We start from the raw sequence: 16,949 nt of genomic DNA, 5'->3' as shown, positions 1-16,949 counted from the left end.
ATGTGATTCCATACCTTAATGGATTATGATCTTCAGCCGTTTGCAGCCTAGTTTTTCTCTTAACCAGACTTGTTTCTTCATCTTTTAAACCTCTTTTAAACATAGTTTAGCTTGTCACCCGTGTGGTGCTGTGTGTCACAGCTTTCCAACTAAAAGGTATTAAAAGATGACAGAGGGCAGCTCTGGTGGCTCAGTGGTTTAGAGCTTCCTTCAGCCCTGGAGACCCAGGATCAAGTCCCGCATCGGGTTCCCTGCATGGAGCCTGCTTCTCCCTCTGCCTGTGTCTCTGCCTCTCTCTCTGTGTCTCTCATGAATAAATAAATAAAATCTTAAAAAAAAAAAAAGATGACAGAGCCTCATGGTTTCTGGGCCACATCAACAAATGAAAGAGGTTGCTGCAAATGGTTGGATGTCTTCGGGAAGAAGAGATGTCAGGTGCTGTCTAATTCATCTTTGTATCCCTGCAAGGACCCAACTCAGGACATATTTATAACAGATGCGCGAGAATTAGTTGTTGAGTGAATGAATAGTTGTCTACATAAACTGAAGGAGAGCATATTAAAAGCCAGGCATGAAGCTTTGAACAGTAGCTTGTCTTGGGAGGGCTCACATGCCCTTTGCTTTTTTAGGAGCATATACAATGCAGCTGTTTGGTACTATCACCATTGCCAGGATAGGATGCCTATCGTCATGGTGACAGAAGATGAAGAGGCAATTCAGCAGTATGGAAGTGAAACAGAAGGAGTGTTTGTGATTTCTTTCAAGGTACTTACATCTGTTGTGTCGGTAAATGTGTCTGTGTGTTCATTTACTCCGTGGCACCCACAAAGCTCTCTGTCCTGGTGGTAATACAGAAAAGGGACAATGAAGAGTGAAGGAACACTTCAACCAACGAGTTCCATGTCTTTGTTTCTCCCCAACTAAGTAATCTTAGCTTTAGCAAATTTGGGCAAACTCTGTGACTAGAAGACTCATAGCATCTGAGACGTCACCCAATAAGCCCCTGTTGACAGTGAACTCGTGTGTAGTTATAACAATAACAATCTTAGTAATGACGATGATGAGAATAGGTTGGATCTTATGAAATTGTCAATAGGTTTTTGACCTAAAAAATGGCAGTTTTACATGGCTCCCCCTAATAGTAATAGCCACTGTTTATCTATGCCAAGGACTATTCTAAGTGTATTGTTTAATTCTTGCTGTAATCCCACGAGGTAGATATTATTGTCTATATTTTATTGATAAGGAAACTAAAGCACAGAAAGGCTTAAGCAACTCACACAAAGTCACCCAGGCAACAAGTGGTGGAACTGAGATTAGAGTCCTGGCATTCTGACTCCAAAGCTCTTACCCACCCTGCTCTGCTGCCTCCCAAATTATTTGATTTATTTATTTATTCATGAGAGACACACAGAGAGAGAGACAGAGACACAGGCAGAGGGAGAAGCAGTCTCCATGCAGGGAGCCCTATGCGGGACTTGATCCCGGGACCCCAGGATCACGCCCTGAGCCGAAGGCAGGCACTAAACCACTGAGCCACCCAGGGATTCCCTCAAATTATTTTTCTGAGTACACACACAACATAGTTTTTAAAGGCCAATCATGTTTTTCTGCTGTTCCTTGCTCTTCCCCACTTAGGAATGTGCATGGGGGTTAATAAGGATAAAGGACGGGGTGATGAGATGTGATATATGAAGGCTGTCACATCAGATCACAGACAGGAACGGTGTTATCAGTGACCTATTCTTGGGCTGTGTTAGCAACACAGTTCTCCTATTTTGGGGATACCCTTTGGGAAGGGGGGAAAGCTGTTAATCTCTCAGCAGGTTACTGGTCTTGTCTGTCTTGCCCAGTTAGGCCAATCAAGTTCCAGTGGTTGATATTAGTTTTTGATTCAGAACCTAGAGTGAGGCCCTCTATTACCCCTGTCAGTTTACAGAAAGTCAAGTTGGATTTTGAATTGTAGATTCTATAAGAGTTCCCAGGTGCATGTATTGCTAAAGATTTGCCAATAGAATTTTCTTGGCACTGCTATAAAAAAAAAAGTGTTCTGGTATGCCAGAGAATTCCGGGGGCGCTGGGTATTAATGGCAGTGTCACTTGTTTTTTCAGTGGCAATACATCATGTCTTGTTCCTGCAGAGGACAGTTGACTAAAATTACATTTTTCTAGTTTTTGTTAAAATTACTTTTCTTTGTAGTCCAGCACTATAGTACCATTTTATTGTGTATAGCATCTCCTAAGCAGACCGTGTGATTGAGGGCTTCATAAAGGTGAATGATAGCAGGGAAAAAAAGAGGTACTGTGGAGTTCAGATGAGAGGGAAGGCCAGAATTTTCTGTGGGGACTTGAAGTTAGCTGGGAAGAGTGGAGACCATATATCCTCGCGAAGAGTTGGTGGAAGCTTGGTGGTGGTAAGTGACCGTAGAATGTGGGTAGTGAGTTAGCAGAGACAGAACTTCTCGAAGGACTAGGGAAAGAAGAGAAGTCATTTGAACAGTTCCCTTAAGTCAGTGGGAGAAATGCTGGTGGTGACGAGAAGGATAATATATTTTCTTTTTAATTCGAGAAAAAAGAGAACATGCTAGACTCTACCTTAGACTTAAAGTCACGTGAAAAACACAGGTAAAATTGGTGTTATTTAGTGAGAGCCAACCGCCTGAGGGAGTGTACTCTGGACGTAGCACAGCCAATGTCAACACACTGTCCTCTTGCGAGTGGTGCCTTGGTGTTTGGCCTAGGGTCTCTCCGACAGAATTACACCAAAAGGCGCAGTAACAGTGTGTGAAGGGGACCCTGGCCACCTGTTTCAAAGTCCTATTTCGTACCAGGTCATCACATTAATACGTATGTCTGTGTGAGGACTGTTAACCACATCTGTGGATGGTCACCAAGGACTTGGTCCTCTGGCAGCTGGGGAGGCGGAGGCCTCAGAAGAATCAAAAACCTTCACTTTGCCACTCTCTGCTAATTTGACATAGCCAGTAGGTGGGGGGAAAGGAGGAATTTCCATAGACACTTTGCTCCTTGCCATATTTACATGCTTATTTAAGTCTCTTATAAATTTCAAACATGTCAAGATGAAAAAAACAAAAAACAAGATGAGAATTCACACATAAGAGCTTCTTTTCTCCATTCACCGCAGGCCATTGTCTGCAGTAACGAGATGCTTGTAAAGACAGGCAGGACAAGGATGTGTGCATGCGTGCAGAGAGAGGAGGAGATTTCAAAGTGCAAAGTAAACATTCCATGGTGGGAAGGGCCTTTCTAGGGTTCACTTGGCAAGGCCTCAGGGATTAGTGAGATGGTAAAAAACTAGCCAGTAATGTGAGCCTCGGGGAGGTAATGCTCATTTAACAGCTCTTCAAAAATGCGTGCCAGCAATTCCCATCCAGGACTTTTTGTGAGACTACCAAAAGGAAGAGGCATTATCTTCTTCTTCTTTTTTTTTTTTTTAAGATTTTATTTATTTATTTGATAGCACACAAGCAGGGGAAGTAGCAGAGAGACAGAGAAGCAGGCTCCCCACTGAGCAGAGAGACTGATAATGTGGGACTAGATCCCAAGACCCTGGGATCATGACCTGAGTCAAAGGCACACACTTAACCGACTGAGTCACCCAGGTGCCCCAAACCACTATCTTTCTGACCATGTTTCTCTAATGCCTTTATTAAATGCAGAATTACCTGGACAACTTTTGGCCTGACTTAAAGGCCGCCCATGAGCTTTGTGACTCCATCCTTCAGTCTCGACGGGAGAGAGAGAATGAGAGTCAGGAGAGCCACGGGAAGGAGTACGCAGAACATCTTCCCCTGGAAGTATTAGAAGCCGGCATTAAATCTGGACGCTACATCCAGGTGAGGGTTGTCCTGAAGCATCAGCGTTGGGACCAGCCCGCATGTTTTCTTCTCTGCTTTATTGGCCATCACAGGCCTTTAATAATTTCAAAAGCTGTAAATAAAAGGGGCATGAGTAAGCCAGGGCTGTCAGTGTTTCAGATGATTTGAGAGTCTTTCTTCCTACATGCTTATTTAATTATGGACACCTTGCTGCCTGGTTTGGTGCTACTCTGTAATCTTCTTAATCAGGTTACATACTGAGCATCACACAAGCCTTCTAATGCCTCTGGTCTCTGGGAAAGAGACTATATTTTGAATCAAGGTATTTGCCTTTGACAAAATTGTGAAATCGGTGAAATTTGGCTTCTTGGCTCCTTTGCAGTGTCTCTGCCTCTATTTATTTATTTATTTATTTATCTATCTGTTTATTTATTTATTTATGAGAGATGCGGGGGGGGGGGCAGTGTCTCTGCCTCTTTCAAGGGGGTCATTTGTAGTCCTCCAGGACCCAGAACCCAGAAGCTGTTAAGCTGTGTTGATAAGGAATCAGATTATTTTTCAGATTTCAACAGCTTTACGTGTGTGTCTGTGTGTGTACAGTTTTATCACATCAGTAGATTTGTGTATCCACCACCACTATTGAGATGCCACTATTGAGCACTGTTCCATCATGAATTTTACATTTTGACAAGCAGCTCAGACAGTTTTCATGCAAGCCAAACATTGAGAATAGCATGCCAAAGTCCCTCCTAAAGTGTGGGTATTATTATTATTATTATTATTATTATTATTATTATTAATTTTATTTATTATTTATTTAGAGAGCAAGGGAGTAGGGGTTAGGGAGGGATAGGTAGAGAGAGAGAACCTTAAGCAGGCTGCATGCCCAGAATGAAATCAAGAGTCGGATATTTAACCAGCTGAGCCACCTAGGTGCCCCTAAAGTATGGGCATCTTAAATGAGTATGCCTAGAGACTCTGAGGCTTCCAACTCGGTAGTAAAGTTTACAGCATTCCTGGGAGGATATTTTGAGGAAAAAGATTTTTTGAGGACCACTCATCACTTCAGTAAAATACATCCTTTATTGTTATAGCCAAGAATAGTTCAAAATGATGGTATGTTCTCTGGAGAAAAGAGACCTTGGTGATGAATATTTTTCCTAAAGGAAGGGATCACAGACCTTAAAAGAATATTTTGGGGTTATTTTCAAATACTTTTTGAAAACCGTACCTTAGGAGGCAAAGTGGGCAATAAAGAAATTTTTCTATTGATTTTTATTATGATTGTAGGGAATCCTGAATGTCAACAAACACAGGGCGCAGATAGAAGCTTTCGTTCGACTTCAAGGAGCCAGCTGCAAAGATTCAGGTTCAGTATAAGCCTTACGTAAACTTCCGTACTACATCTTTATTCTGATATTACACGGTGAAGAAAGCAAAGCTGAACCTGCCGTCATGTATGCCATGTCAGGTATCCCCACTCTGGGTGTGTGGGGTCAGATTGGTGTTTTTTTCCCCCTCGAAGTTTATAGTTTCTGATTTTATTGCAATCAGTTTTTAAAGATGAGAACAGCTACATTTTATTGAGTACCTGCTGCATACACATCAGGTACTGTTCTAAGCACTTAACGTAGATACTATAATTATTTTGCACCTTTTATCCATGAAGATACACAAGGTTACACATGAGGAAACTGTAATACAGGGAAACAAAGTCACTTGCCCGAGCTTACACACCTGGTGAGTGGTGGGGCTAGATCTGCTGCTGAGGCAGTTTGGGTGTGATTTTAAGACACTGCCCTACATGGTCTTGCTGGAATAATTGTAAAAGTGATAAAAATGAAGAAGATGTGGAAGTAAGTTGTATCATAATAGAATATAGTTCTGAGGGCCTTGATGGCAGGGTGGAAAACACCCAGTGGCTCTCTGGCTGCTGCTCGTGAGTTGGCTGGTGTCCGTGGTTCATCGGCCTGCCGACCACTCCCTGGCTGCGTGGCCTCCAGTGGAATTCTGTGGGCTTACATAGCCTCACGCAGGGGCCTGTTGCCTACCGTGAGAGACGGGTGAGGTAGGCCTTATAAAAGCACCTGACATCATAGGACACGGTGACAGCGTTTCTTCATTCCTAACCTGTGGAATGAGGTTTGGCTTCACCTTTGAAGGGGGAGGAAGCTTTTATTTGCAGGGACGCTGATGAGACGTCAGATTCATGATGTGTGGCATCCCCCGTGGCTTTATGGGGTTTCCGTGTGCCCGCCCAAACACAGGTTTAGTCAGTGACATCCTCATCCACGGGATGAAGGCTCGAAACCGCTCCATTCACGGCGATGTGGTAGTCGTGGAACTGCTCCCTAAAAATGAATGGAAGGGAAGAACCACCGCCCTGTGTGAGAATGACAGCGATGACAAGGCCTCGGGAGACCCCCCGAGTGAGCCCATGCCCACAGGTGAGCCTGCCAGCCGGCCTCCCAACTCACCAGTTTGCCCGTGGAACGTGTATCAGCCCTCTCTGTAACAATCCAGAAATAGTACGGTTATCAAGGTTTGGTATCATTTCTTTCCTCCATTACTAGTTCCCTTTTTCTGTAGATTTATGTTCTTGTCCTCAGCATCCAAATGTGCTGTCGTACCCCCCATCCTAGAAAAGAACAAAACCAGAAATCGTCTCAGGTCCCGTGTCCCCTGCAGCTACTGCCCTTTCCTCTGCCTCGGTGTGTGGCCAGCCTCAGTGGAACCCCTCACCCTGCGTTCTCTGCTTCTTCTCTGCCCATTGTCTCCCGAAGCCACTACATGCAGGCGCCCCCCACCCAGCAGAAACCTGTGACCTCTTGTCAAGGGCACCGGTACCTCATTGCCAACAGCCCTCAGCACCTGTAACCCTCAGCAGCCTTTGGCCAGCAAATCACGGCCTCATCTTTGGCTTCTGGGTGCTGAGGCTCCCCTGCTGAGGCTCCTTCTCGGTCCCTTTGCTAGAGCTTCCTATCTTCTAGGCATGTGCCTGGGCTCCTCGCTGAGTCTCCTTCAGTCCTCTCACTCTGTTGCTCCAGCCCAGCCCCCCTTCCCAGCCTCCAGGGTCATCTCCTCACTTGTCTCCCTGGATCTACCCCTGAATGTCCAGTGGGCACCTCCCTTTTAACACACACCTAATAACAAACTCCTGACTTCTGCCCCCAAACCTGCTCCTCCCCGAGTATTCCTCCTCTCAATAAATGGCAGGTTCATTCTACAGTTGGTCAACCCAAAGCCCCTGAGATTGCCCTTGCATTTTTCTCTCACTCATCAGTGAGTCCTGGCAGCTCTACCTTCTTCTGTGGCCTGAATGTGGCGGGTCCCCTGCTCCACTGCTCCTGTCCTGACGTGGTCCATTAGAACCCCTTGATGTGATTATCCCAGCCACCTCCTCACTCAGTGGTCTCCTGCTCCCGCCCCTACTCCCAGTGGCCTTTGCTCCACACAGGAGCCAGCCACAGGGGTCCTTTCAAAGGTCTTTGGGTCCTGTCATATCTCTGCTCAAAGTTCTCCAGTGGCTGCCTCCTATTTCTCTAAGAATAACACCCAGAGTCTTTACTGTGGCCTAGAGTCTTGCCGGCTCGGGCTGCCTTCTGTCACTGTCTTCATCATCACTGTCCTCCTGCCGCATTGACCATCTTGCCCTCTGCCACTGAAAATGAGCTTTCCCCAAACCTCCTCACACCAACCTCCCTCATTTCAAGTCTCTGCTCAGATTGTCACTTCATTGAAAATAGCTGCCAGTGCTGGCCCTGTATCACTCTGGGTCACCTTACCTGCTTTGTATCTTTCTTGGCAAAAATCACCACCTTCCATGTATTTTTTTTATTGCCTTTTTCCCTCCAGGTGTCCAGACTAGAATATCCACTCTAGAAAATTAAGGACTTTGTCTGTTCTGATACTGCTACATTCCCTGCACCTAGAACAGGGCCTCATAATATTTGTGAAAAGATAGCCCTTTTAACTAATAGAGTTTGGCTTATTTTCTTGACCTGGTCAGTGATGCTGGCAAGTGTTGTATATGAGATTTAACGGTTTGCATACTTCACCGTATGCAGTGGTGGCTCAAATGATCTTGGCTGGTGGGAAAATGCAAGGAAGACAGTGAAATTGCACAGGAGAGTGCATGAGTTTTTTTGTTTTTTTTTAAAAAGTGAAATCACTGGCTTTTCCAATGCACTGAAACCTGAGATTGATAAGGAGAGGGCAAAAGAGAGTGTGGGACTAATAAATCCTAAGTGTCACGTCAGACCCCACGGCAGAAAGGGCAAACTGATTATGTTATTTAAAAAAATTATCTCTCTTTCAAAAGATTAACCATCTTAATAGTAAAATGCTAGGAAGGCAAATGTTTAAGCGTCTGTCGACTTGTATGGATGTGCTTGATACAAATAGGACGTTGTGTTTTGTTTTCCCAAAGGCAGAGTGGTGGGCATCCTTCAGAAGAACTGGCGGGATTATGTGGTGACATTTCCATCCAAAGAAGAGGTCCAGTCTCAGGGCAGAAATGCTCAGAAAATCCTCGTTACACCTTGGGATTACAGAATTCCCAAAATCCGAATTAGCACTCAGCAAGCAGAAGCCCTCCAGGTAGCTGACGTCGTACTTCTACCGGTTTTCCTCCTGCCTTTGGCAGCTCTTGAGCTATCCCAGAAAACATTGTTAGTTCCTTTGCATAAGAAGGGGTGAATTATTGATGGCATCTGGCATTTCGAGATCCTGTTTTTTAAAAATTCTAAATATATAGTGCTCACTTCAGCAGCACAAATGAAAATTCTAAATATATAGAACCATCTGTTAAGTAGTCCTTGGTTAATAAATGAAGGCCAGAGAGAAACTGTCCTAGAAAGAGCTGTGTAGGACAACTACAGAGTACATACATTATCCAGCTGTCCAACACAGAAACTTTCAATAGATACGCTTTGCCAACACTAACAAGCTTTCTTCCAGCCAGCGATATAGAAATATGATCACTCTGCCCTGTAGGGATGATATAGTGGTACTTCACCGAATCGATTATCCATAAAGGAATATAACACTGGAGAGAAGACATAAACAAGGAAGTTAGAAATTAACCTTTCTGGTGTCGAAGAGTACAGGCATGGCCTAATTTGATTTGCCTGATGCTTTACAGTTTGTAAATGAGACCTTGTAGCAGGATGTCCCGAGCCAGTAACTGTGTTGTTGTGCACCGAGCCAATAACTGGGTCATTGTGCACCCTTTACATCTTTTGAGGCCTTCCATAGGCTCTCGGAGGCCAGCTTCGACCACTGCCAGCCATACCCATGATTTACTGGAATTTGGGGGCAGTGAGGTTTATTTCACACTGACCCCTCCTTCCCCATCAAAAGGTGTCCTTAAAAATGAGAAAGTAACTTCCAAGAAAGTAGAAAGTCACTCCTGCACTGGCAAAGTTGAGATTTGTGTTTTGAAAATGAATTTGTACTGCGCACAATGGGGTGTTCCTTTGTGTTGCAAATGTTAACTAGAATGTGTTTAGTTGGCTTTCTTTAAGAGACTAAAATTTCCAGCCTTCTTCTGTGATGTGGAGAGCTCTTGCCTCCTGCTAAAGCCCCAGGCCAAGCAGTTACATAACCATCTGGCAATTTAGTAAAACAGCAAGAACCAAAACAAAAACCAAAACCCACCATTAAACTGGCCACTCTTTGGAGCTTGACACTGTTTGTCTTGTTTGTCTGGTGCTTCTCATTGACCCACTTAATTCCTGGTGCCGGGCTGGTGGGGTTTGTTTTCTCTTTTCATGCAGGACTTCAGGGTGGTTGTACGCATCGATTCCTGGGAGTCGACATCTGTGTATCCGAATGGACATTTTGTGCGCGTTTTAGGAAGAATCGGGGACCTAGAAGGGGAAATTGCAACCATCTTGGTGGAAAACAGTATTTCAGTTGTCCCTTTCTCTGAAGCTCAGGTGTGCTTTCCCAGAGTCCTTTGGTCTGGTTAAAGACATCCTATACAGTTTCTCTTTGCATTTGTTTGTTGTTTGTTTCATGATTAAGAAGAAAAACCTCTGTACTGTGTAGCCACTCACTAAAGCCACAGATAATAGAAGAATCTCACTCCTCTCTATTCTGGGTTTGGACCAGATCGAAGTCAGCACCAAGTGCATAGTTAGTTTCCGAGAGCCTCACAAGCTCTCAAATTTTTACATTTTCCAACTGTGCTTAAAAATGATATGTCAGTGTCTTATTGTCAGTACACATCCATCCCCGGCAGCTGCAAGAGTGCCTAGTTACAGACCCTACTGGGCTCCACTCCCTGTCCTAATCACTCACCCAGAGGCCTGCACAGAGCCGCAGGGAGCAGCTTTTGGGGTTCTATACATCTCTGACCCCCGGGTCAAAAAATCATGCTCATGAAACAGTTTTTGTAACCTCTTCAGAAAATACAAGTTCAATAAACATAAAACATTAGCTATTTCCATCACTTTGTGATCTTGTAAAATGCTCATAAATCTTGTTTATTATTCTTGCACAACTATACCTATAGTGTCCCCATGCTATTTCCTGTTCTGATTCTTTCATGTAAAATTATTTCTATATATTGGTATAGCGACATCTTCGTAGTTATGGTAAATTATTGCCTATCAATGTACTCTGCTTGGCTTAAGTCTTTCTCAGTTGCTGGGCATTGGACTGTTTAATTTTTCACTAGTGTAAGAAATGCTACTTCACACATTTTTATAAACAATGCTTCCCCCACCCCCCTTTTCCATCATTTTTCTTGGGATGTAATCCTTAAAGTAAGATTACCAAGTCAAAGGGCATAAAAAACTTAAGTGGCTTTTATTATGTATCGGCAGATTGTTCTCCCGAAAAATTGGACCAGTTTGCATTGCCATCAAGAGTGCCATCAAGGGTGTTCTTATTTTCATTATAGTTTTTGACAGAACAGTAGCTATAAGAGAAAAATATTTTAGAATATTTTACATCATTAAATTTTTATGTTTAACATTAGTTTCTGGAAATTATTTGTTGACTTGTTTTGACAGCTCCTAGTGAAAATGTTAGAATAAAATAAAGCATGGATTAGACTTCCCAGGACTAGAATTTTCTCTTCCCATTTAGCCTACTTAACTGTAAATTGATGGCCTAAACAGATAATAATAGAAAGTGCCCTAGATTGGTCCTGCTTAAATTATCTTTAAGGAATTCTCTCTTAGTACTTGGGACATGTTGATTTTTTTTTTTTTCAGGGCTTGACTTGAATTAAAAGCTCAACTACATTTAAACAAGTGGATCATTTGAAAATGGGGTAGAGGTTGTGCTCTTTATGAGCCACCCTTCATCTTTGCTCTGGCCTCCATAACAAAAGAAGCTGTTGGGAACTAGCGTGTTTCCTGCCAGACTGCAAGGGTCTTCAGGGGCAGGGGACCCTCTTCTTCTGGGCTCCTGACCTTTCCAGAGCCTAGCACCATTCCTGACACACATTAGGCACCTAAGCAATAATTACTGATGGAAAGAAGCAAATGTAGGTTAATTGCAAAAAGGTACCGGGGAATGAATGGGATTTCCACAAGGCTGCAGTGAGAATATTCGGGAGCAGATTTTCCTTAAGCAGCTTGTGATGTGAGAACTGAATGTCTGACTCTTGTGCAGATGTGTGAGATGCCAGTCAACACTCCTGGAAACCCCTGGAAGGTGAGTCCTGAAGAGGAACGAGAACGTAAAGACTTGAGAGAAACCCATCTGGTGTTCAGCATTGACCCAAAAGGCTGCGAAGACGTGGACGACACGCTCTCGGTCAGGACCTTAGCTAATGGCAGCTTGGAGCTTGGGGTCCATATTGCAGACGTGACGCACTTCGTGCCGCCGAGTTCTTACATCGACACTGAAGCTAGAACCAGGTGATGCCACCTGACAGCAGCCCTGTGATGCGAACCTGTTCCATAACTCCCTCGTTTCAGATTTGCGAAACAGAGGTTTCAGTTTTTTGTGCAACTCTGCCTAGAGAAAAAAATCCCTCCTAGAGAAAAAAAATGGAGGAGGTCCACTTCCTTCCCCTTTGCCTTTAGAGAAATAGCTCCTTGATCAGTTTACCTTTCCTTTCTTTCCCAGAACCTTTCCACCCACTTCCCTTCTAAATCGCCATGAGTTGAATTTTCTGCGTGTGGATGCTATTTTCTATAAACACTGGCTCATTACACTCTCATTTTTCTTGGACGACGAAGATTCATGTCATTTTTTCTTTCCTTTTTATGTCAGTGGAAGAGTATTCAGCCCAAGGCAGTCTCCCTTAGAAAAGTGGGAACCTGGGAATAGCTTGATTACCCAGTCTGCTGCACTTTATGAAAAAGTAGCAGCCTTGGGGGATCTGCACTGAGGACTTGGCCAATTCCCTCCCTGCAGCCCCTGCAGTCAGCAGTTCTGCTTCTCGCTGCTGAAGGTCACGCACCCGCATATGTGTCATTCACAGGGCCACCACGTACTATTTAGCAGACCGTCGCTATGACATGCTGCCCTCCATCCTCAGCGCTGATCTGTGCTCCCTCCTGGGAGGCGTTGATAGGTGAGTTTGTTCCTGACTTTTTTTTTTTTTTTAGCACCAGACTGTCTTGGCTTTTCTGTGATGCCTAGCGCTCTTGCCTCTGGCCTCTTTCTCCTCTTCTTTTGAATACACTCTACCCCTTGCTCCCCACCCTTGTTTCCCCCCCCCCCCATACCCTCTGTGCCACTTATTTGTAGGCCACTTTATTTCTTTAGCTCTCCCTTTTCTTCTTGTCTTTTCTGTCTAGCTATAAGGATACTTCTCCCTCTGTTGTTGGCTTTTTAAACTCAGCTAAAGGGATCCCTGGGTGGCGCAGTGGTTTGGCGCCTGCCTTTGGCTCAGGGCGCGATCTTGGAGACCCGGGATCGAATCCCACATCGGGCTCCTGGTGCATGGAGCCTGCTTCTCCCTCTGCCTGTGTCTCTGCCCCCGCCCCCTCTCTCTCTCTCTGTGACTATCATAACTAAATAAATTTAAAAAAATAAAATAAAATAAACTCAGCTAAAGTCTGGGAACAAATGCATAGGACTTTATGCATGTGGATTCCCTGGTTGAGGCTATTTTGCATGAGGATCATGAACTTGGGGAGTTCTTTATTTGTTGTATTTAACATTTATATCTACCTTTGAATATGTAATAAGACTATATAGTCCAAAATTCATAGATTCTAAAAAATATTTAGTGAAAGGCTCCCCTCCTATCACTTGGCCCCAGTTACCAATATCTCATGTATTTTTCTAGATATAATGTATATACACACAAATGGACATATGGTCTTTGTTTTATACACAACTGGTGACATTTTATATAATATATATATGCGTGTGTGCATGTGCATACTTTCAGCAGCTTTTTTATTTCTCTTAACAATACAGTGTGGAGACCATTCCATGTTAACAGTTGCTTGTCTATGGAAATTTGGATTATTTTCAGACTTGTGCTATTACAAACAAAACTACACCGAATTACATGGAACGTAGGTCATTGCACACGTTTAAAAGTATAGTATGCCTAGAGGATGAATTCCTAGAAGTGGAATTTCTGTGTCAAAGGATAAATGCGTTTGTGTTTAGATAGATGTAATCAAATTGCCCTCCATAAGAGTTATACCAATTACAGTCCCACCATCAATGTGTGAGAATGCTTTCTCCAAAAGTCTTGCCAACACATGTTGCATTTTTTTATCTTTGCCAATTTGAGATGAAAATGGTATCTTACTTAGGTGGTTTTAATTTGCATTTTTCCTTTTATGAATAAGGTTAAGCATTTTTGTGTATGTTTGACAGTCATTTATGTATGTATCCTTTTCTGTGAACTATTTCATGTTCCTTTCCCATTTTTTTTGAGTTCTCCATTTCCGTTATTGATTTATAAGAACTCTTTATATATTAGGAAAATTAACCTTTTGTTTTTTATACGAGTCACTAATGTTGCATATGTTTTTTTTATAGTTTTTTTTTTTATTTATGATAGTCACAGAGAGAGAGAGAGGCAGAGACACAGGCAGAGGGAGAAGCAGGCTCCATGCACCGGGAGCCTGACGTGGGATTCGATCCCGGGTCTCCAGGATCGCGCCCTGGGCCAAAGGCAGGCGCCAAACCACTGCGCCACCCAGGGATCCCTGTTGCATATGTTTTTAAACAGTGATTTGGTGGTAAAGTGGTTCTTTACTAAATACACTTTTTTGCTAATTAACTACCGTCGAGAGCGATATGATAATTCAGTGTTACTCTATAGGATTTGAAAGGCTTGCTTTCTTCTACTTTACTAAAGAGCCCACCAGACGTGGCTCTCTCGATGCTATGCTAGTCTAACTAAACTGGAGAACTGTAAGATAGCCTGTGTGATGTGACATTACATGTGAACTCCTTTCAGATTTGCTCAGAGCTCAGCAGAACCTAAAGTTGGTTTTAATTTTAAATAGTTTTTTTTTAAGATTTTATTTATTCATGAGACAGAGACAGAGAGAGAGAGAGAGAGACACAGGCAGAGGGAGAAGCAGGCCCCATGCAGGGAGCCCGATGTGGGACTCGATCCGGGGACCCCAGGACCACGCCCTGGGCCGGAGGTGGTGCTAAATAGTTTTTTTAGTAAATAGTGGAATGTTTGGATTGAGACATTGGTCCAGAAACCTGTAGCATTGTCATTTCTTTTAAGTCACATGTAGGGTCTAGTTCTCCTTGCTTCAAAAATGGAAGAATGGAGTGATAATGCCAGCATTACTGGTTTTGTAGGTATGCTGTAAGTGTGATCTGGGAGTTGGATAGAACCTCCTATGAAATTAAGAACGTGTGGTTCGGCAGAACCATCATCCGATCAGCCTACAAACTGTTTTATGAAGCGGCCCAGGAACTGCTGGATGGAAACTTCGGCGTGGTTGAGGATATTCCAGAACTCAAAAACCTGGACATGAAGAGCAGACAAGCCAAGCTAGAGGAGCTAGTGTGGGCCCTTGGAAAGTTGACGGACATAGCACGTCACATCCGAGCTAAGCGAGACCGTTGTGGTGCCCTGGAGCTGGAGGGGGTAGAGGTTCGTGTTCAACTGGATGAAAAAAAGAACATCCATGACCTCATCCCCAAGCAGCCCCTGGAAGTCCATGAGACCGTGGCTGAGTGCATGATCCTGGCCAACCACTGGGTAGCCCGGAAAATCTGGGAAAGCTTTCCTCATCAGGCCTTGCTGCGCCAACACCCTCCTCCACACCAGGAATTTTTTTCTGAACTGCGAGAATGTGCTAAAGCCAAAGGCTTCTTCATAGATACACGGTAACTCCTCTGAGGGGGCAAAGCAATGGCAGGAGTGCTGCACACTTATTTATCTTGCAGTAGTTCTTAAAATGTGACAGTCAGATCTTTGACCAAAAATAGAAAGCTTCTTGGCTCTCTTCATTTACCATAATGTAGGTATAGAGATTAAAATTAACATGAGTTTATTTAGGCATAGTTTTGATCTCCTACAATTTGTAATGCAGAAGTAAGGAACCTGTTTCCCTTGGTTTAAATTCATATGCCCCACAGGCAAACACCAAGTAATCCTATTTATTTCAAGTATTTGACCACCTACTATATGCTGGGTGTTAACCACATAGGTATCAGTACATACTTCAGAAATGTATTTAAATTGATACACTTTATTTTTTTTAAGATTTTATTTATTTCAAAGCTATGCTGTTAGGTGTATAAAGGTTCTTCGTTGTTGGTTTTTTTAAGATTTTATTTATGTATTCATGAGAGACACACAGAGACACTCCCTGCAGGGATCCCAATGCGGAACTCAGTCCCTGGACCCCAGGATCACGACCTGAGCCAGAGGCAGCTGCTCAACCACTGAGCCACCCAGGCGCCCCCACTTACTTTGTTTAAATCTCAAAAGCAAACTAGATTTCTGTAGTTGAAAAGAGTTGCTTCTAAAACATATCCAAAATAAAATTTCTTCAGAGTGATGAGTGAAAGATTTCCCTCTGAGCGCATTGACTTGCAAATTGTTGCTGGGAACTAATATTTTCCTGTTTTTCTTTTTTTGTCAGGTCCAATAAAACACTGGCTGATTCTCTGGATAATGCAAATGACCCCAACGATCCCATTGTAAACAGGTTGCTGCGATCCATGGCCACACAGGCCATGTCTAATGCACTGTATTTCTCCACGGGGTCATGTGCAGAGGAAGAGTTCCATCATTATGGTGAATGATAGCATTTTCTTTTGTGTGGCCATAACCTTGAGCAGGTTGTTTAAAAAAGTGTATTTTTTTGTTGATTTCCATCTTTTGGTTTCTTTTTGAAGGCCTTGCATTAGATAAATATACCCACTTTACATCTCCAATAAGAAGATATTCAGATATTGTAGTACACCGATTATTAATGGCAGCCATTTCAAAAGATAAGAAAATGGAAATTAAGGACAATTTGTTAAGCAACAAAGATCTTGAGGAATTATGCAGACATATCAACAACAGAAACCGAGTAAGAAGGGATTTTAAATTCTCTTATCCATCATCTCTTTTGCTAAGAGAATATATCAGCTTTTTTGTATGGTAGAAAAAAGTACCATATATTCTAGTGAATTAAATTCTAGCATTATTCTAACCATTGAGATAACATGAAAAACTGTAAAGTTTCTTGTGTAGCTCTCAATACATTTACAAATATTATGAAGTCACTTAATGCGGGTTTAGGAGATTTAACTATGAGTTAGAGGTTTTTCCCAAAATGTAGAAACGTAAAAGATCAAGTTATTATCTTACCACCCAGAGACAGCCATTATTCACCCTCTAGACAATGCTTTATTTTAACAAATATGGCACCATACCTGCTCTCTGAAATCTTTTGCACCTGACATATCTGTTACTGACAGCACCACTTTAGAGTAATTACATCTTTGTTTTAAAAGCTGCTCTGTATTTTAATTTCTGTTGTTTGCTAGTGGCTACATTATTGTACAGCATAGAATAAGGGCATTTGGTGATACAGGAAAAATTGGAAACTACCTAAATGTGTAATATAATTTTTGTATCCTGTATGCTAGTTCACTGCTGTGCGGTATTATAGCCACTAGCTATGTAGGCTATTTAAATTCTTAAAAATTAAATTAAAA

At 42.9% G+C, this 16,949-nt stretch overlaps 1 protein-coding gene across 4 annotated transcripts in view; it reads left to right on the top strand.

Annotated features, from left to right (window-relative positions):
* The window catches only part of DIS3L (DIS3 like exosome 3'-5' exoribonuclease), a 33,215-nt gene that overhangs the window by 13,945 nt on the left and 2,321 nt on the right, over positions 1 to 16,949 (top strand). For 3 of the 4 annotated variants that reach the window (XM_055319764.1, XM_055319765.1, XM_055319763.1), the window contains 11 exons: positions 630 to 765; positions 3,681 to 3,857; positions 5,130 to 5,208; positions 6,107 to 6,286; positions 8,269 to 8,438; positions 9,617 to 9,778; positions 11,466 to 11,713; positions 12,283 to 12,375; positions 14,589 to 15,122; positions 15,884 to 16,038; positions 16,140 to 16,318. In XM_055319764.1, coding sequence (XP_055175739.1) covers positions 630 to 765; positions 3,681 to 3,857; positions 5,130 to 5,208; positions 6,107 to 6,286; positions 8,269 to 8,438; positions 9,617 to 9,778; positions 11,466 to 11,713; positions 12,283 to 12,375; positions 14,589 to 15,122; positions 15,884 to 16,038; positions 16,140 to 16,318 — 2,113 coding nt within the window. Of the gene's footprint in view, positions 1 to 629; positions 766 to 3,680; positions 3,858 to 5,129; positions 5,209 to 6,106; positions 6,287 to 8,268; positions 8,439 to 9,616; positions 9,779 to 11,465; positions 11,714 to 12,282; positions 12,376 to 14,588; positions 15,123 to 15,883; positions 16,039 to 16,139; positions 16,319 to 16,949 lie in introns of those variants that run through there. The other variant, XM_055319766.1, reaches the window with a different exon arrangement.

The sequence above is a fragment of the Nyctereutes procyonoides genome, unplaced genomic scaffold (genome assembly GCF_905146905.1).
Source record: "Nyctereutes procyonoides isolate TBG_1078 unplaced genomic scaffold, NYPRO_anot_genome, whole genome shotgun sequence".
In the NCBI taxonomy this organism is placed as follows: domain Eukaryota; kingdom Metazoa; phylum Chordata; class Mammalia; order Carnivora; family Canidae; genus Nyctereutes; species Nyctereutes procyonoides.
Note: the sequence above shows the minus strand (reverse complement) of the source record. Positions and strands in the feature narration are given on the sequence as shown.